The sequence below is a fragment of the Scyliorhinus torazame genome, chromosome 20 (genome assembly GCF_047496885.1).
Source record: "Scyliorhinus torazame isolate Kashiwa2021f chromosome 20, sScyTor2.1, whole genome shotgun sequence".
Lineage (NCBI taxonomy): Eukaryota > Metazoa > Chordata > Chondrichthyes > Carcharhiniformes > Scyliorhinidae > Scyliorhinus > Scyliorhinus torazame.
Window position 1 is genome coordinate 8086753 of NC_092726.1, and position 20840 is coordinate 8107592.

At 54.6% G+C, this 20840-nt stretch overlaps 1 protein-coding gene across 3 annotated transcripts in view; it reads right to left on the reverse strand.

The window, feature by feature from the left end:
- Positions 1 to 20840, reverse strand: part of rassf2a (Ras association domain family member 2a) — a 55975-nt gene that overhangs the window by 22260 nt on the left and 12875 nt on the right. Inside the window, exons 1-5 of one of the 3 annotated variants that reach the window (XM_072485621.1) lie at positions 15782 to 15972; positions 15317 to 15383; positions 13677 to 13750; positions 5880 to 5952; positions 716 to 867 (exon numbers count right to left, since the gene is read on the reverse strand). In XM_072485621.1, the coding sequence (XP_072341722.1) occupies positions 716 to 867; positions 5880 to 5952; positions 13677 to 13741 (290 nt within the window). In that variant the 5' untranslated portion in view covers positions 13742 to 13750; positions 15317 to 15383; positions 15782 to 15972. Of the gene's footprint in view, positions 1 to 715; positions 868 to 5879; positions 5953 to 13676; positions 13751 to 15316; positions 15384 to 15781; positions 15973 to 20840 lie in introns of those variants that run through there. The other 2 variants (XM_072485619.1, XM_072485622.1) reach the window with 2 other exon arrangements.

Genomic DNA, 20840 nt, shown 5'->3' on the forward strand with positions numbered 1-20840 from the left:
CCACCTAACCTGCACATCTTTGGACTTGTGGGAGGAAACCGGAGCACCCGGAGGAAACCCACGCAGACACGGGGAGAAAGTACCGACTCCGCACAGACAGTGACCCAAGCCGGGGATCGAACCCGGGACCCTGGGGCTGTGAAGCAACAGTGCTAACCACTGTGCTACCGTGCTGTTGCAATGGGTTAAACTGAATCAGCTCCTGATGGATGTTGGAATTTCGTATTCGAACAGGATTAAAATTCTCCTGGGAATTGGAGAGGGGGATCTGGATCGACATTTGCCAGTCAGTGTGGCGACACTGAAAAGGCAGGAAAGACCGGTGCATCTTCCTGTCCACCTGGATTCACCAGCGCATTGCTGACCCACCTTCATTCAGAGAGAAATGCTGTCTGATTGGTCAAAGCATCGGATTGGTTGCCCGGTGAAGGGACTGGATTGGCAGTGGCACTCTCCGTGCCAACGTGGGAATTCACCGGATCGACCATCATGGCCAAGGTGAATTCTGGCAAAGGGCATGTACGTACTCTAATGGACTGGTTTAGGGGGCTCGGGGAGTGGAAGAGAATTCAACCCAATCACGTTGGAAACAGCCCTGCGGATCATCTCGGATTTCGGGATGGGGTGAGCGTCGGTGTCAGGGTTAACGCTTGCCGCGAGTTCTGGCTTCGGGCCGAGGGTTGGGTTCGGGGTGAGCCGTTTCGCCACATCCTACCTCTGCGCTGCGACACTGCAGCCCGAATGCCAGGATGTCGAGGAGGGTGGGGGTCGGATCCGCTCGTTATCATCCTGCATCTGTAGTCGGATCGGCCGCCGCAGTCCCCACGAGATGTTGAGAAGACCCTCGATGATCAACTCCTCTTCTTCCTTCAGAGGGAGATTCAGCAGATTGCATTCAGGAAAAAGCTCAGGGTTGGAGAAGCTGTTCTACTTTGGAGCGAAGGGGATTGAGGGCAGATTTGGTGGAGGTGGACAAGATGATGACAGGTTTAGATAAGGTAGACAAAGTTAAGGTGTTCCCAATTGCTGAAGGTTCAAGGAACACAGGAAAAAGAGTTGAGATTTTGCACAAGAGATATGGAGACTGTGAGGGAGAACCTTTTTATTTTACACCATGATCGGTAATGATCTGCATATTACCTGGGCATGTGGTGGAATTCAACGTCATAGAATCAGTGCAGAAGGAGTTCGCACCAACCCTGCAAAAGAGCAACCTGTCCAGGTCAACTCCACTGTCCTCTCCCAGAACCTCAAACCCCACCTAACCTGCACATCCCCGGACACTAAGGCACCACTTAGCATGGCCAATCCACCGACCCCACACATCCACGGACACTAAGCGACAATTTAACACGGCCAATCCACTTACCCCACACATCCCCGGACACTAAGGGACAATTTAACACGGCCAATCCACTTACCCCACACATCCCCGGACACTAAGGGACAATTTAACACGGCCAATCCACCTACCCCACACATCCCCGGACACTAAGGGACAATTTAACACGGCCAATCCACTTACCCCACACATCCCCGGACACTCAGGGACAATTTAACACGGCCAATCCACTTACCCCACACATCCCCGGACACTAAGGGACAATTTAACACGGCCAATCCACTTACCCCACACATCCCCGGACACTAAGGGACAATTTAACACGGCCAATCCACTTACCCCACACATCCCCGGACACTCAGGGACAATTTAACACGGCCAATCCACCTACCCCACACATCTTTGGACAACCAGGATAACGGCATCAAAGAGACTAAGACTGACTGGATTACTCTGAAGGGAGTTAGCAGTGACTTGATGGACTGAATGGCCCCAGTTAATGGATCGATAACGCGAGAAACGAGAATGCGGGGGTTAACCCGAGGTAGCAGAGGTCTGTAAGATCATCACAGGGTTGTCTCGGGTCGACAAATACAAGATCTTTCCACTTCCAGAAGAGATTCAAACGGAGGCTCACCAACATGTAACATTCACTCAGAAATCCAATGGGGAATTCAGGAGAAATGTCTTTCCCCAGTGAGTGGGGGAGAATGTGGGACTCGCTCCCGCGGGGAGTGGGGGAGAATGTGGGACTCGCTCCCGCGGGGAGTGGGGGAGAATGTGGGACTCGCTCCCGCGGGGAGTGGGGGAGAATGTGGGACTCGCTCCCGCGGGGAGTGGGGGAGAATGTGGGACTCGCTCCCGCGGGGAGTGGGGGAGAATGTGGGACTCGCTCCCGCGGGGAGTGGGGGAGAATGTGGGACTCGCTCCCGCGGGGAGTGGGGGAGAATGTGGGACTCGCTCCCGCGGGGAGTGGGGGAGAATGTGGGACTCGCTCCCGCGGGGAGTGGGGGAGAATGTGGGACTCGCTCCCGCGGGGAGTGGGGGAGAATGTGGGACTCGCTCCCGCGGGGAGTGGGGGAGAATGTGGGACTCGCTCCCGCGGGGAGTGGGGGAGAATGTGGGACTCGCTCCCGCGGGGAGTGGGGGAGAATGTGGGACTCGCTCCCGCGGGGAGTGGGGGAGAATGTGGGACTCGCTCCCGCGGGGAGTGGGGGAGAATGTGGGACTCGCTCCCGCGGGGAGTGGGGGAGAATGTGGGACTCGCTCCCGCGGGGAGTGGGGGAGAATGTGGGACTCGCTCCCGCGGGGAGTGGGGGAGAATGTGGGACTCGCTCCCGCGGGGAGTGGGGGAGAATGTGGGACTCGCTCCCACGGGGAGTGGGGGAGAATGTGGGACTCGCTCCCACGGGGAGTGGGGGAGAATGTGGGACTCGCTCCCACGGGGAGTGGGGGAGAATGTGGGACTCGCTCCCACGGGGAGTGGGGGAGAATGTGGGACTCGCTCCCACGGGGAGTGGGGGAGAATGTGGGACTCGCTCCCACGGGGAGTGGGGGAGAATGTGGGACTCGCTCCCACGGGGAGTGGGGGAGAATGTGGGACTCGCTCCCACGGGGAGTGGGGGAGAATGTGGGACTCGCTCCCACGGGGAGTGGGGGAGAATGTGGGACTCGCTCCCACGGGGAGTGGGGGAGAATGTGGGACTCGCTCCCACGGGGAGTGGGGGAGAATGTGGGACTCGCTCCCACGGGGAGTGGGGGAGAATGTGGGACTCGCTCCCACGGGGAGTGGGGGAGAATGTGGGACTCGCTCCCACGGGGAGTGGGGGAGAATGTGGGACTCGCTCCCACGGGGAGTGGGGGAGAATGTGGGACTCGCTCCCACGGGGAGTGGGGGAGAATGTGGGACTCGCTCCCACGGGGAGTGGGGGAGAATGTGGGACTCGCTCCCACGGGGAGTGGGGGAGAATGTGGGACTCGCTCCCACGGGGAGTGGGGGAGAATGTGGGACTCGCTCCCACGGGGAGTGGGGGAGAATGTGGGACTCGCTCCCACGGGGAGTGGGGGAGAATGTGGGACTCGCTCCCACGGGGAGTGGGGGAGAATGTGGGACTCGCTCCCACGGGGAGTGGGGGAGAATGTGGGACTCGCTCCCACGGGGAGTGGGGGAGAGAGAGAGAGAGAGAGAGAGAGAAAAAGAGAGAGGGGGGGTAGAGAGAGAGAGAGAGAGAGAGAGAGAGAGAGAGAGAGAGAGAGAGAGAGAGAGAGAGAGAGAGAGAGAGAGAGAGAGAGAGAGAGAGAGAGAGAGGGGGGGGGGAGAGAGAGAGAGAGAGAGAGAGAGAGAGAGAGAGAGAGAGAGAGAGAGAGAGAGAGAGAGAGAGAGAGAGAGAGAGAGAGAGAGAGAGAGAGAGAGAGAGAGAGAGAGAGAGGGGGGAAGAGAGAGAGAGAGGGGGGAAGAGAGGGAGAGAGGGGGGGAAGAGAGGGGAGAGAGGGGGGGAAAGAGAGAGAGAGCGATGGTGGAAGAGAGAGAGAGAGAGAGAGAGAGAGAAGAGAGAGAGAGAGAGAGAGAGAGAGAGTGGGGGGGGTTAAGAGAGAGAGAGAGAGAGAGAGATGGGGGGGTGAGAGAGAGAGAGAGAGAGATGGGGGGGGTAAGAGAGAGAGAGATGGGGGGGTAAGAGAGAGAGAGAGATGGGGGGGGTAAGAGAGAGAGAGAGATGGGGGGGTAAGAGAGAGAGAGAGATGGGGGGGTAAGAGAGAGAGAGGGGGAAGAGAGAGCGAGAGAGAGCGAGCGAGCGAGAGAGAGCGAGAGAGAGCGAGAGAGAGCGAGAGAGAGCGAGAGAGAGCGAGAGAGAGCGAGAGAGAGCGAGAGAGAGCGAGAGAGAGCGAGAGAGAGCGAGAGCGAGAGAGAGAGATGGGTGGAGAGAGAGGATGGGGGGGAGAGAGAGAGATGGGAGGGGGAGAGAGGGAGAGAGAGGGGGGGGGGAGAGAGGGAGAGAGAGAGATGGGGGAGAGAGAGAGAGAGATGGGGGAGAGAGAGTGAGAGAGAGAGAGAGAGGGGGAAGAGAGAGGGTAGAGGGAGAAAGAGAGAGAGAGAGAGAGAGAGAGGAGAGATGGGGAGAGAGTGAGAGAGAGATGGGGAGAGAGAGGGGGGAAGAGAGAGTGAGAGAGAGAGAGAGAGAGGGGGAAGAGAGGGTAGAGGGAGAAAGAGAGAGAGAGAGTGAATGAGAGAGAGAAAGAGAAAGAGAGAAAGAGAGTGTGTGTGTGTGGTGGGGGTGGAAAGGGTGTGTGGGGGAGAGTGAGAGTATATGTCCAGCTCACCTCCAACCTCAGGATTCTCACTCACCCTCACCTCTGCACATCACACACCCCCTCAGACAGTGGGACTGAGTGAGTGAGGGAGGGAGGGAGCTGGATACAAACACTGAGATTCTCACACTGAGGGCCACCTTTGTTAATTACAGTTCTGTGAATAATAACTGCCAAAGGATTCCTTTGACGTGGTTTTATTTTTGCTCTGCAAGTGGTTTCTCGACTTCCTGTTCAACGTTGAGCCAAACCTTGTCTTTGCGTAATTAGCGGCTTGAAAAGGTCTGACCAAGCCTGACCGACCCTGTCGACTGCAGCGCCCTCCAGTGGGCTCAGCAAGCACTGCAAGGTGCAGACACAAGTCCTTCCCCACCTCTTGTCAACTCGCACTCAAAGAACAGGGGCAGCTGAATTCAGGGAAGAGAGGTAGAATTGCCCATTCTGTGCTGGGTGTAAAGCTGGATGCAGACACGTTTCTCACGGCCGTTTCCCCCGTTCACTGGGACAGGTCTCGAAAACACTGACCGCCCGCAGGAAGGACCCACCATGGTAACGAGCTTCACCGGACACAACAACATGCATTTGCACACCAAACAGAATAATATCGGCTTGGTACATGGGCGGTGGCTCCGCGATGTCCTCGCTGGACAGGTAACCCAGAGGCCCAGGCCAACCTTCCGCGGACACGGGTTCAAATCTCGCCACAGGAGCTGGTGGAACTCGAATTCAGTTCAGAAATGTGGAATTGAAAACCAGTCTCGGTGACGGTGAGCATGGAACGACAAGCGATTGTCGCAAAGCCCCATCTGGTTCACCATTGTCCTTTAGGGAAGGAAATCTGCCGTCCTTACCCGGTCTGGCCTACACGTGACTCCAGACCCACAGCAATGTGGCTGACTGGGAGCTGCCCTCAGAAACGACCCGAGCGAGTCACTCCGTCCAAGGACAATTCGGGACGGGCCCAGCCCAGCGACTCCCGTATCCCAGGAATTAATTCTGACAATTCCCAATCAGTGTCATGGGACACCTGGACATACTGGCCTTGCTCAGAGGTGGGTTTTTAGGGAGATTCGAAAGGAAGACAAAGAGGTTTACGGAGAGAAAGGGTCAGCGATTGTGGGAGCTCGGAAAGTTTTAATGGCACCCGTTTAGCAGGATGCAGGTTTGGACACCAGGTTTGCCCCTGTGGATTCTCATTGTAACCTCCATATTGTCAAGTTAAAGTGTTCACCTCTCTGTGTCGGAGCGGAGCGGTCTGTCCTTCGTAACAGTTGTACCTCTTCAAGTGTCCCAGAAGCTCCTTCCTACAGGAAAGAGAAAATCAAGTGCTCTTTTACACGTTTATCACGGCTCCACTCATTGCCACCCACCCCTCAGCTGTGTCGCACTCGTGCACACATCCAAAGCTCTGCATTCATGTCCGGCTCCAGACTTCAATACATAATCCAGACAGACACTTCGGGACAGTCCTGAGGGGCACTGTCAGAGGGATTGCACACTGTCGGAGGGTCAGTACTGAGGGAGTGCTGCACTGTCAGAGGGTCAGTACTGAGGGAGTGCTGCACTGTCAGAGGGTCAGTACTGAGGGAGTGCTGCACTGTCAGAGGGTCAGTACTGAGGGAGTGCTGCACTGTCAGAGGGTCAGTACTGAGGGAGTGCTGCACTGACAGAGGGTCAGTACTGAGGGAGTGCCGCACTGTCAGAGGGTCAGTACTGAGAGAGTGCCGCACTGTCAGAGGTTCTGTACTGAGGGAGTGCCGCACTGTCAGAGGGTCAGTACTGAGAGAGTGCCGCACTGTCAGAGGTTCTGTACTGAGGGAGTGCCGCACTGTCAGAGGGTCAGTACTGAGGGAGTGCCGCACTGACAGAGGGTCAGTACTGAGGGAGTGCTGCACTGTCAGAGGGTCAGTACTGAGGGAGTGCTGCACTGTCAGAGGGTCAGTACTGAGGGAGTGCTGCACTGTCAGAGGGTCAGTACTGAGGGAGTGCCGCACTGTCAGAGGGTCAGTACTGAGGGAGTGCCGCACTGTCAGAGGGTCAGTACTGAGGGAGTGCCGCACTGTCAGAGGGTCAGTACTGAGGGAGTTCTACACTGTCAGAGGGTCAGTACTGAGGGAGTGCCACACTGTCAGAGGGTCAGTACTGAGGGAGTGCTGCACTGTCAGAGGGTCAGTACTGAGGGAGTGCTGCACTGTCAGAGGGTCAGTACTGAGGGAGTGCCGCACTGTCAGAGGGTCAGCACTGAGGGAGTGCCGCACTGTCAGAGGGTCAGTACTGAGGGAGTGCCGCACTGTCATAGGGTCTGTACTGAGGGAGTGCTGCACTGTCAGAGGGTCAGTACTGAGGGAGTGCCGCATTGTCAGAGGGTCAGTACTGAGGGAGTGCCGCACTGTCAGAGGGTCAGTACTGAGGGAGTGCCGCACTGACAGAGGGTCAGTACTGAGGGAGTGCTGCACTGTCAGAGTGTCAGTACTGAGGGACTGCTGCACTGTCAGAGGGTCAGTACTGAGGGAGTGCTGCACTGTCAGAGGGTCAGTACTGAGGGAGTGCTGCACTGTCAGAGGGTCAGTACTGAGGGAGTGCCGCACTGTCAGAGGGTCAGTACTGAGGGAGTGCCGCACTGTCAGAGGGTCAGTACTGAGGGAGTGCCGCACTGTCAGAGGGTCAGTACTGAGGGAGTTCTACACTGTCAGAGGGTCAGTACTGAGGGAGTGCCACACTGTCAGAGGGTCAGTACTGAGGGAGTGCTGCACTGTCAGAGGGTCAGTACTGAGGGAGTGCTGCACTGTCAGAGGGTCAGTACTGAGGGAGTGCCGCACTGTCAGAGGGTCAGCACTGAGGGAGTGCCGCACTGTCAGAGGGTCAGTACTGAGGGAGTGCCGCACTGTCATAGGGTCTGTACTGAGGGAGTGCTGCACTGTCAGAGGGTCAGTACTGAGGGAGTGCCGCATTGTCAGAGGGTCAGTACTGAGGGAGTGCCGCACTGTCAGAGGGTCAGCACTGAGGGAGTGCCGCACTGTCAGAGGGTCAGTACTGAGGGAGTGCCGCACTGTCAGAGGGTCAGCACTGAGGGAGTGCCGCACTGTCAGAGGGTCAGTACTGAGGGAGTGCTGCACTGTCAGAGGGTCAGTATTGAGGGAGTGCTGCACTGTCAGAGGGTCAGTACTGAGGGAGTGCCGCACTGTCAGAGGGTCAGTACTGAGGGAGTGCCGCACTGTCAGAGGGTCAGTACTGAGGGAGTGCCGCACTGTCAGAGGGTCAGTACTGAGGGAGTTCTACACTGTCAGAGGGTCAGTACTGAGGGAGTGCCACACTGTCAGAGGGTCAGTACTGAGGGAGTGCTGCACTGTCAGAGGGTCAGTACTGAGGGAGTGCCGCACTGTCAGAGGGTCAGTACTGAGGGAGTGCCGCACTGTCAGAGGGTCAGCACTGAGGGAGTGCCGCACTGTCAGAGGGTCAGTACTGAGGGAGTGCCGCACTGTCAGAGGGTCTGTACTGAGGGAGTGCTGCACTGTCAGAGGGTCAGTACTGAGGGAGTGCCGCATTGTCAGAGGGTCAGTACTGAGGGAGTGCCGCACTGTCAGAGGGTCAGCACTGAGGGAGTGCCGCACTGTCAGAGGGTCAGCACTGAGGGAGTGCCGCACTGACAGAGGGTCAGTACTGAGGGAGTGCTGCACTGTCAGAGTGTCAGTACTGAGGGAGTGCTGCACTGTCAGAGGGTCAGTACTGAGGGAGTGCTGCACTGTCAGAGGGTCAGTACTGAGGGAGTGCTGCACTGTCAGAGGGTCAGTACTGAGGGAGTGCTGCACTGTCAGAGGGTCAGTACTGAGGGAGTGCCGCACTGTCAGAGGGTCAGTACTGAGGGAGTGCCGCACTGTCAGAGGGTCAGTACTGAGGGAGTGCCGCACTGTCAGAGGGTCAGTACTGAGGGAGTTCTACACTGTCAGAGGGTCAGTACTGAGGGAGTGCCACACTGTCAGAGGGTCAGTACTGAGGGAGTGCTGCACTGTCAGAGGGTCAGTACTGAGGGAGTGCTGCACTGTCAGAGGGTCAGTACTGAGGGAGTGCTGCACTGTCAGAGGGTCAGTACTGAGGGAGTGCCGCACTGTCAGAGGGTCAGCACTGAGGGAGTGCCGCACTGTCAGAGGGTCAGTACTGAGGGAGTGCCGCACTGTCATAGGGTCTGTACTGAGGGAGTGCTGCACTGTCAGAGGGTCAGTACTGAGGGAGTGCCGCATTGTCAGAGGGTCAGCACTGAGGGAGTGCCGCACTGTCAGAGGGTCAGCACTGAGGGAGTGCCGCACTGTCAGAGGGTCAGTACTGAGGGAGTGCCGCACTGTCAGAGGGTCAGCACTGAGGGAGTGCCGCACTGTCAGAGGGTCAGTACTGAGGGAGTGCCGCACTGTCATAGGGTCTGTACTGAGGGAGTGCTGCACTGTCAGAGGGTCAGTACTGAGGGAGTGCCGCACTGTCAGAGGGTCAGTACTGAGGGAGTGCCGCACTGTCAGAGGGTCAGTACTGAGGGAGTACCGCACTGTCAGAGGGTCAGTACTGAGGGAGTGCTGCACTGTCAGATGGTCAGGACTGAGGGAGTGCTACTGTCAGAGAGTCAGTACTGAGGGAGTGCCGCACTGACAGAGGGTCAGTACTGAGGGAGTGCTGCACTGTCAGAGGGTCAGTACTGAGGGAGTGCCGCACTGTCAGAGGGTCAGTACTGAGGGAGTGCCGCACTGTCAGAGGGCAGTACCGAGGGAGTGGATTTGTTAGAAGTAAGTGATTGGCTGTGAAGTGCTTCGGGAAGTCCTGATGTAAAGGATTCGTTATTTTCCTCCTCATATATATTCCTCATTGGGATGGGAATGAGAGACAAGAGGATCAGTTGACAATAAGGCTATAGAGGAGTGGCAATGGGTCTGATGTTTTTATTGATGAAGCCAGCAAGACACACGGAGTTCTTCTCAAATCCAAATGTCAGTCAGATTGGAGATTGCACCTTCAATCTGACCAACATCCAATTCATTCCATCCAGTTTCCATCCAACCTCCTTGTAATCTCTTCAACTGTCTCAGAAACAAAGGGTTTAGCCAATAAACGTGCCCTCATCAGAGACTGGGAATGTGGGGAGGTGTTGCTGTGCTCAGCTGTTCTTGGTTTGATTCTGTGAGTCTGTTAACTACTGAGGCTCACTGTGGTTGATTGGTTAAGCCCGTCTGTGAACTCAGAGAAATCTGCAGAGAGAGAGGAACTGGGAGCTAGGGTTGAAGCATGGAGCAGACATTCTAAAGCACAGTGAATAACACCAGTTGGACATACACTGGTTGATTTTATATTCCTGTCGGAGTGAGGCTGGGTTTGGAAAGTGCCGCGAGCCATTCGGAAGTCCATTATTTTCGGCAGGACTGAAAAATCCCACCAGCGGAAGGGGCCATAATATTTCACCCATGAAAACTAGGGTCATCTTTGCACAACTCAAGAGATGTAAAATCCGTAACAGGGGTGGGGGGGGGGGGAGGAAATGAAAAAGCACAGTTGATGACTTGAATCCAGCCACTTATTCCCCCCCCCCCCCCCGCCCACCTCCCCTCAGTCTCGGAGGCTACCCAATGCTCCCAAGGAAACTATTCTTATTTCGAAACCAAGGGATGACAAGACAGAGAAACTGGAGATCTACCCCAACCCCCTTCCTCTGCCAGCACGTGAATCCCAGTCAGGGATCAGAGTTAAGCCCCTTCTAATCAGCCTTAGCAAAGCTTCTTGGTGTCAGTAAATAACATTTCAACAGCACTTGCCAGCTCATCCGAGCCAAGTGCCTCTCTCTCTCTCTCTCTCCGCTTCGTGCCAGTGAGCAGGGACACCTCGTCGGTACAATCAAGGCAGACCCCTCCCTCCCCAAGACTCCGGTTCAAGGGATTCTGACAAAGAACACATCCCAGAGCGCAGGCCCCGGACAACTTGCATTTACACAACGCCTGTCACATCAGGAGACACGCCGAGCTCCTTCACAGCTGTGCTGCCAAACTAATATTCAACACCCAACTGCGTTAGGATTGAGGAGCATTCGACCGAACAAAGAGAGAATCACGGAATTTACAGTGCAGAAGGAGGCCATTCGGCCCATCGAGTCTGCACCGGCTCTTGGAAACAGCACCCTACCCAAGGTCAACACCTCCACCCTATCCTCATAACCCAGTAACCCCACCCAACACTAAGGGCAATTTTGGACACGAAGGGCAATTTATCATGGCCAATCCATCTAACCTGCACATCTTTGGACTGTGGGAGGAAACCGGAGCACCCGGAGGAAACCCACGCAGACACGGGGAGAACGTGCAGACTCCGCACAGACAGTGACCCAAGCCGGGAATCGAACCTGGGACCCTGGCGCTGTGAAGCAATTGTGCTAACCACTATGCAACCGTGCTGCTGAGAGGGGGGGGGGGGGGGAGAAAGAGGTCCAGGGAGGGGATTCAGGAGTTTGGGGCCCTGGCAGCTGAAGGTGGAATGATGGGAACCGGGACAATGTGTGGACAAGAGACCAGAGTGATGGGGCATGAATACTGAACGGCTCTTTGGTTTCCGAACACTATCACAAAAGAAAGGGCCAGGCCTTTGTCATCAGTGGTTGCTATGGAGCAGGCAAGGGGACCGTGCAAGATTGCTGGATCTGTTCCTCAGTCCGCACTTTTTACTGTGACTTGTGAAGGGAACATCACGTGAGGAGCTCAGGAGCTGGGTGAGTGGGCCAGAAAGGGGAAGTGACCCTTCTCATTTACGGAAATGCTGAGCAGTTTCAAAGAAGGAACTCTATTTTAGTCAAGTTTCAACCGGGATATTAACCCCATGAGAAAGCAAAGCAGCTGTGTGTGTGTCCACGAACATCCCCCCCCCCCACGCGGTTTCCTCCCGTGTGTGTGTGCCAAGTGTCTCCCTCCCCGCTGACCTCTACTCCCGGTCACTTTCTGTGACCTCCCTCAACAACTGGCAGCAGGCTATTCAGCGGCAAATCCCGCCCAACCCAACCTACCCTCACTCAACGCAGCCCGTAGATTCGCAGATGTCGACAGCACAGGAGGCCATTCGGCCCATCGCTTCCACGTCGGTCAACAAATAACTGACCACAATGATCCCATTTACCGGAATGAACATGAACATCCGCAGGGCAAACACTTGTGCCTCTGGAGGAGGCCCTTCTGCCCCATCCTGGAGGGCTAGCACCCTTCAGCTGGATATGAATCAGTGCGTGTCCATTCCTAGCCAGCACACCCGGTTAAGTAGCTCTTCGCCACAGACAAAAAGAATTTGGTTTCCCATAGCTGTCAAAACAAACTCGAGAACAATTGTTCCATGCCCGTCTGATTCATTTCTCGGATAGTTTGCTGCAGATCCCACCTTCCAATCCCTCAAGCTGCTCCTGGAGCACTGGTCACCCGGAGGTTTAATCCTTGCCGACTCTCGAGCAATCCACACCGGACTCTCACTACACAGCCCTCTCCTCAGATCTCCACGGTTTCAATATTCCTTCCATCCTCTTTTCAAAGCTCCTTCATCAGTGACCTCTCTTCCAACAGGTCGTCAGGTGTGGGGATGTTTGCTGATGACTGCACAATGTTCAGCACATTCGCGACTCCTCAGATACTGAAGCAGTCCCTGTCCAAATGCAGCAAGACCTGGACAATATCCAGGCTCGGGGCTGACAAGTGGCAAGTTACATTCGCGCCACACAAGCGCCAGGCAATGACACTCTCCGACAAGAGAGGATCTAACCACCGCCCCTTGACATTCAATGTCATTACCATCGCTGAATCCCCCCACACTCAACATCCTGGGGTTACCATTGATCAGAAGCTGAACTGGACCCAGGCACATTAATACTGTGGCTACCAGGGCAGGTTAAAGGCTGGGAATCCTACAGCGAGTAACTCACCTCCTGACCCCCCCAAAGCCTGTCCACCATCTACAAGGCACAAGTCAGGAGTGTGATGGAATACTCTCCACTTGCCTGGATGAGTGCAGCTCCAACAACACTCAAGAAGCTCCACACCATCCAGGACAAAGCAGCCCCACTTGATTGTTCCTCCTTCCACAAACATTCACTCCCTCCCCCACCGACACAAAGTGTGTACCATCCACAAGATGCATTGCAGCAACTCAGCAAGGCCCCTTGGCAGCACCTTCCAACCCACAACCACTGCCATCCAGAAGGACAAGAGCAGCAGATACCTGGGAACCCCGCCACCTGGAGGTTCCCCTCCAACTCACTCACCCCCCTGACTTGGAAATATATCGGCCATTCCTTCACTGTCGCTGGGGCAACTTCCTGGAACCTGCTCCCTAACAGCACAGTGGCTGTACCTACACCACAGGGACTGCAGCGGGTTCGAGAAGGCAGCTCACCACCACCGTCTCAAGGGGCAATTAGAGATGGGCAATAAATGCTGGTCTAGCCCAGCGACACACACATCCAGAAAAATGATTTTTTTTAAAAAATAAAATGATCTTGGCTTCAGCACTCCCTCTGATAAATTGTTCCACAACTCTCTTCATTCCCAACCCCAACTCCTCGCTCTTTGGTGGATTACCTTGAAGTGGAGGCTCCCTGGTTACTGGTTTCTCAATTCCCTAACTCCCCGCCCCCCCCCCCCCCCCCCCTTCCCCGGCCACTGACCCCGCTCAATGAGCAGAGTGAGGGGAGACTCCCCTTTCCTTGTGGACTCCTCTCTCAGAGGCTTTCAGAATTCTCAAACCCTCGACTCCAGGTTCTCACTCTGGAATATCGCCAGTCGGTGGGGCGCAGCGACCTGTTTACGGGGTATCTGCTGCCTCTCCGCCCGAGACCGCGTATCTGAGCACAGGTCACGTTATTGGAGCTTGTGTTTTTAAACATCACTCAGCAACTGACTGCCATTCCCAACTTCAATCATCTTCAGCTCAATACATCAATCACCACCTTGGTGGTGGGGGGGGGGGGGGGGGGGGGGCTCGATTCTGCTTTGCAAGCTCGGACCCTGCCCGTGGGACTCTCACTCACTTGGGAATATACTTGTCCTCGCCAATCCGAATGGGATCCTCCATCTTTGGTGGGACGGTCATCATTGGCTGGTTCTGGAGAGAGAGAGAGAGAGAGAGAGAGAGAAGGTGACAGCGAGTGGAGAAGGCAGTCGGCCTCTCTGTGTCAAACCCAGTTCGCACTTGCCCGAAAGTTAGGCCTTCCTTTGTTCAAAAAATATTTGAGGAACTTTCATTTTTAACAATACAACTATAAAAACAGATGTTACAAGTTACTCTGTAAAAATATACACAACCAACAGTATAGACCACATCCAATGAACCCACCCCCTCCTCCAACCATAAACTAAACTAAACACCCCACCTGACAACAGACGGTGACTAACACTGTGAAAGAGGGAATGATGGCTGTCATCTCATGGAGAACCCTTAACTAACACCATGACTGTATATTCGACCTTCTCGACATACAACAATTCCATGAGGTCCTCCAACAAGGCCGAGGCACTGGACTAGACTTCCACCCAAGCAGAACTTGCAACCCCCCCCCCCCCCCCCACCTCCTCCTATTAACAGGGCCAAGGTGAGGACATCCCTCTTCACCCCCATCTGCAGCACCAGCAAGTGCAAGAAGCTGAAAATGGCCACCAGCGAAGGGGGCTCCAGTTTGACGTTAAGAATCTCCGACATGGCGCCGAAGGAGGAGACGCTGAAGTTTAGCAACTTGGGACATGACCAGGACATACGAGTGTGATTAGCCGACCCCTGAGAATACCGCTCACACCCGTCCTCCACTCCATCACCCCAGCCTTGGTCAGATCTGCCCCACGCGCCACCATAAACTGGATCAGGCGGAGTCCCGCACAGGAGGATGTGGAGTTCACCCTGCAAAGGCCTCCACGCCACACCTCCCAATCCAAAATAGGTCCCAATTCCCCCTCCCACTCGGTCTTCACCCAGCAGGGCCGACTCCACTGAGAAGACCTGGCCATAGATACCTGAAGTAGCCCCTGCACCAGTCCCGCTAAAGACATGATCTTCCTCAGAGAAAGTGGCGGTAAGGGAAAGGTATTTCACACAAAGTTACCAATCTGCATTTCTTGGAACAAGTTCGCCCCAGAAGGTTGAAACTATACCGACAGCTCCTCAAGGCTGGCAAACCCTCCATGGAAAGTTCCCAAACCTTTGAAGACCCTTCTCCTCCCCCACAACCGAAACGTCGAGTCCAAACTTGACGGCTCAAGGGGATGGTTACCACAAATAGGACAACAACATGGATAAAGCTCAAAATGCTGTCGAACGAGGCTCCATATCGACAGGGTAGGCCCCACCAACGGGTTGGATTAAAGCCACACAGGGGAGAGTGCAAGCGAGGCAGTTACCAAGGCGACCAAACTAGCGCCCCAGCAAGGACCCACCTCCACCTGTCCCCAGATGGGACTCGGACGGGTAACCTGCCCCAACACCTTCTCAATGTTGGCCGCCTGGTAATCGAATAGCAAACTCGGTAACGCTAACCCCCCTCCTCCCAACTGTCTATCCCTCTGGAGCAATGTCCCACGTATCCTTGGTGTGGCTTGCCCGCCCAAATAAATGGGGCGCCAACTTGAAAACCCTAGGACATTGAAAAAGATAGGTCTTCCGACCAGGAGAGTTACTGACCTGCTCTATCTAATACAGCAAGGCGATCTCTTCAACTTGGTGTATGGAGGTGCACGATTAGCCTTGGCTGGAACAGAAACAGAAGGTGGCTCACGGACAGTGAAGGGAGACACTATTACAGTAAATCACCTTGGCCTGACCCTGTTTAACACCTCGTGCAGAAGACACTGCACCTCTGACAGTGTGGCACCCGCCGGAGGAACGTTTTCTGTCACCAGTGTGTCTGCTGCCTGACACTGAGGGTGGAAATTCGGGCAAGGGAGCCGGGCTGTCGAGCCACACATGGCAATCCCGTGACCAACCCTCCGAAGCACTGGACAGATTTGCTGGGGGCTCCCTCATGCAGCAAGCAAGGAGCCAGTTATTGAGCCAGATTCAGGAGGCCAAACGGCACTGACGGGGGGGAAATCGGAGAACACAGTAGGTTCCAGCTGGGTGAACACAGACAGACTTTCAGATCCTCACTTCATTATAAAAGGGTCAGTGTCACTTTGTCACCACGACCATTGCCAAGCTCTGGTGCAATGGATCACAGCAGCTGCACACAGTGCTCGATCTTCCTCCCCGGTCACTAGACGAGTATAAAATGCCCTTTCAGCAATGCCCAGATCACGAAGGTGTTTCAGCAACAAAAAAACAAATCTCTTGTTCAATACACTTCAGCACAGCTACACTGCACATCCAGCAAGGGGGGGGGGGGGGGGGAGAGAGAGAGTATGGCAGCTGCAATATCGAAACTCATTTATCATCGCTCTGCACTGAACCACATTGAAATTCTGCCTGGAAGCTGCAGCACCACTCTACAATGCCGATCACTGCTGCAGTTCACTGAACCTTCACGTTGAATTGGTGTTTGAGCGTGCAGTAACGATATCATTATTCTCTCAATGGGTCATTAGCAATCGGTTCGCTTTTGTTTTGTGGACTGTATCATCTTGAAGGTGATAGAGAGAAAGAGACAGAGCGAGACAGAGGGAGACAGAGTGAGCGAGACAGAGGGAGAAAGAGAGAGAGAGAGAGAGAGAGAGAGAGACAGACAGACAGAGAGGGAGAAAGAGAGAGAGAGACAGACAGAGGGACAAAGAGAGAGAGAGAGAGAGACAGACAGAGGGATAAAGAGAGAGACAGAGAGAGACAGAGGGACAAAGAGAGAGGGAGAGAGACAGAGACAGAGGGAGAGAGAGAGAGAGAGACAGACAGAGGGAGAGAGAGACACAGAAGGAGAGATAGAGAGAGAGGGAGAAAGAGAGCGAGAGACAGAGGGAGAAAGAGAGAGAGAGAGACAGAGGGAGAAAGAGAGAGACAGAGGGAGAAAGAGAGAGACAGAGGGAGAAAGAGAGAGAGAGAGAGAGAGAGAGGGAGAGAGGGAGAGAGGGAGAGAGAGAGACACAGAGGGAGAAAGAGAGAGAGAGAGACAGAGGGAGAAAGAGAGAGAGAGAGACAGAGGGAGAAAGAGAGAGAGAGAGACAGAGGGAGAAAGAGAGAGAGAGAGAGAGAGGGAGAAAGAGAGCGAGAGACAGAGGGAGAAAGAGAGAGAGAAAGAGAGACAGAGGGAGAAAGAGAGAGAGAGAGAAAGAGACAGAGGGAGAAAGAGAGAGAGAGAGAGAGACAGAAAGAGAGAGAGAGAGACAGAGGGAGAAAGAGAGAGAGAGAGAGAGAGAGGGAGAGAGGGAGAGAGAGAGACACAGAGGGAGAAAGAGAGAGAGAGAGACAGAGGGAGAAAGAGAGAGAGAGAGACAGAGGGAGAAAGAGAGAGAGAGAGACAGAGGGAGAAAGAGAGAGAGAGAGAGAGAGGGAGAAAGAGAGCGAGAGACAGAGGGAGAAAGAGAGAGAGAAAGAGAGACAGAGGGAGAAAGAGAGAGAGAGAGAGAAAGAGACAGAGGGAGAAAGAGAGAGAGAGAGACAGAGGGAGAAAGAGAGAGAGAGAGAGAGAGACAGAGGGAGAAAGAGAGAGAGAGAGAGAGAGACAGAGGGAGAAAGAGAGAGAGAGAGAGACAGAGGGAGAAAGAGAGAGAGAGAGAGACAGAGGGAGAAAGAGAGAGAGAGAGAGACAGAGGGAGAAAGAGAGAGAGAGAGACAGAGGGAGAAAGAGAGAGAGAGAGAGAGGGAGAAAGAGAGAGAGAGAGACAGAGACAGAGACAGAGAGAGACAGAGAGAGAGAGAGAGAGAGAGACAGAGGGAGAAAGAGAGAGAGAGAGAGAGACAGAGGGAGAAAGAGAGAGAGAGAGAGAGACAGAGGGAGAAAGAGAGAGAGAGAGAGACAGAGGGAGAAAGAGAGAGAGAGAGACAGAGGGAGAAAGAGAGAGAGACAGAGGGAGAAAGAGAGAGAGAGACAGAGGGAGAAAGAGAGAGAGAGAGAGAGAGAGACAGAGGGAGAAGAGAGAGAGAGACATAGGGCGACAGAGAGATAGAAGAAAGAGAGAGAAAGAGAAGGAGACAGAGAGAGGAGAGAAAGAGAGACAGAGACACAAAGGAACAAACAGAGAGAATGGAAAAAAGAGAAAAGAAAACGCAGATGAAGGAAGAGGGGGAGTAACTTGCTTTGCAGCAACACCAAGACTTGCATCATCTTGCAGAACACCAGTGAAGTTCTGACACTGAATCACATGCAGGGCACAGGAGGACCCACAAGACATGGGCCTGATGGGAGTCTGCCAAAGAGTCACCACATGACTGAATCAGTCACACAGCACTGAAGGAGACTATTAAAGCCATCATGATTATACCAAGCTAGTCTTTAAAGAGATGACCAAGGTTAAATCCTCTGACTGGAGGAGTGATTGCAAGGCTGGAAATCCAGCTGTTAATTAGAAACTGCTCAACATTTGCACTCAGTGTCTGTCTTTTCGAATGGGACCATCACCAATACACAGAATCTAAACATGTCCCTCGACATTCAATGCGTTACCATCACTGAATCCCCCACAATCAACATCCTGGGGGTTACCATTGACAGGAAACTGAACTGGACCCAGCCACATTAATACTGTGGCTACCAGGGCAGGTCAGAGGCTGGGAATCCTACAGCGAGTAACTCACCTCCTGACCCCCCAAAGCCTGCCCACCATCTACAAGGCACAAGTCAGGAGTGTGAGGGAATACTCTCCACTTGCCTGGATGAGCGCAGCTCCAACAACACTCAAGAAGCTCGACCCCTCGTACAAACATTCAACAACTCCCGAAGATTCCTTAGACAGCACTTTCCCCTCCAAGTCACTCACCCCCCTGACTGGGAAATATGTCGGCCTTTCCTCCACTGTCGCTGGGTCAACATCCTGGAACTCCCTCCCTAACAGCACAGTGGGTGTACCTACACCACTTGGCAACTAAAATAAGCAGCTCAGTGCCGCCTTGTGAAGGGACAATTAGGGTTGGGCAGTGAGTGCTGCCCCAGCCAGCCATGCACACACCCCAGATGCAGAATAATGAAAGACAGCATGGGGAGATCTGCTTGCTCCATCCATCTTCCCGTCTTCCTTATATTCATTCATTCCCATTCCCACCCCCCCACGCCGACGGAAACCCCTGTTGAATAACTCCGAGAAGGTTCATGGTGCATTTCGTCCGCTCACTGCCATCAGGGAAGCTGTGCTGCACACTGTTGCTGAACAGCAGCACACTGGAAATGCTCAACTCAGCAGCCCCTCGCTCCTGTTCATGTGCAAAGCAGCTGTCTCCAACCAGGAAGGTGAAATACCGACTTCCACCAGTTACCCCTGGGTGAGCGATTTGCAGAAGGCAGCTGTCAGAGGGGGAAGCTGGTGCAAACACTGCAGGAAGTGTGTGGGTGACAGGCTGTGGTCAAGGCCCCAAGGTGCAGGAAGGTCAGAGCAGAGGTTGTGAAACAACACAAATTGGCTTGGAGAGACAAAGCAGGAGGGACACGAAACAAACAGTCTGCAGACATGCTGAGCACGTGTGTGTGTCCTTCAGGAGGCGTGTGGTTTCTCTCGACACCACTTCCCCAACAGAATCAGCAGCAGTCAGGTGTGCTGTGCTATCCCAGCAGGCCACATCTGGCTTTGATCAAACTGCTGCTTAATCCAACAATCACTCCCCTTCCCACCTCCAACGCGAACTAGTATCTTACAGATATCATTGCAGCAGCATCAGATAGTGACATTTAAGGGGCATCTTGACAAATACATGAATAGGATGGGAATAGAGGGATACGGACCCAGGAAGTGTGGAAGATTGTAGTTTAGTCGGGCAGCATGGTCGGCACGGGCTTGGAGGGCCAAAGGGCCTGTTCCTGTGCTGTACATTTCTTTGTTCTTTGTAGATCCCAAACTTCATTTAAGGGCGGCACAATAGCACAGTGGTTAGCACTGCTGCCTCAGCACCAGGGACCCGGGTACGATTCTGGCCTCGGGTCACTGTCTGTGCGGAGTCTGCACGTTCTCCCCGTGTGTGCGTGGGGTTCCCCCGGGTGCTCTGGTTTCCTCCCACAGTCCAAAGATGTGCAGGTGGATTGGCCATGATCAATTGCCCCTGAGTATCAAAAACGTTAGGGGTGAGGGGGTTCCTGGGTTACGGGTGGAGGCGTGGGCTTCAGTCGGGTGCTCGATGGGCCGAATGGACTCCTTCTGCACTGTCGGGATTCTACGACAAAGATTCTATCATGTCAACATTGGCTGCATCGCCTCCCTGTCAGCTGGGGGGGGGGGGGGGGGGGGGGGGGAGCACAGCGAATCCAAAATCTGTGGAATCTGCTTCCAGACGTTGAGTGGGACCAGTGCCATGGATTGACAGTATTGTCGGTGAAAAGAGAGACAGAGAGAAAGAGAGACAGAGAGAGACAGAGACAGAGAGACAGAGAAAGAGAGCGACAGAGAAAGAGAGCGACAGAGACAGAGAGCGACAGAGACAGAGAGAAACAGAGACAGAGAGAAACAGAGACAGAGTGAGAGAGACAGAGTGAGAGAGACAGAGAGGGAGACAGAGACACAGAGAGAGACACAGAGAGAGACAGAGTGAGAGACAGAGTGAGAGAGAGAGTTCTCACTTCACTGCAGTGCTTCAGATTGTCATTCCACACACCCTCTCACACCTCCCCCCTCCCCTTGGGAGGCAGCGGTGCTAATAGCCACTCTGCCACCGTGCTGGTCATCACAGGGGTGAAGTGAGACAGTCAGCAGAGACACCCTCCTGCCAACACGGTCGGACGTGTTTCCCAACCTGAGGCTTGCCCCACGCACACAAGACTCTTCACAGGACTGCCAGACACCTCGAAAGCCAACTCTTCCTTCCCTGTGCTGGAGCCCAGGGGTCCCCCCCTGCCCCCCAGACCACTGACAACAACATTCCCCCCATCCACCCACTCCATTCTCACTGCTCCCACTCCCATGTGCCAGAGCTGAACCTCGGGGGGAGGGGAATCTCTTTCAGACCCACTCCTGGCCTGTCCGAGGGGGCAGCTGTATGGCTGTGACCAGCATCGCCCCCAGCAAGCCAAGGGGGCACCAGGAACCAGTCTTGCCTCTGCTCTGGTAAGTTGCAGGAGGGGGTGAGGGAGGGAAGATTT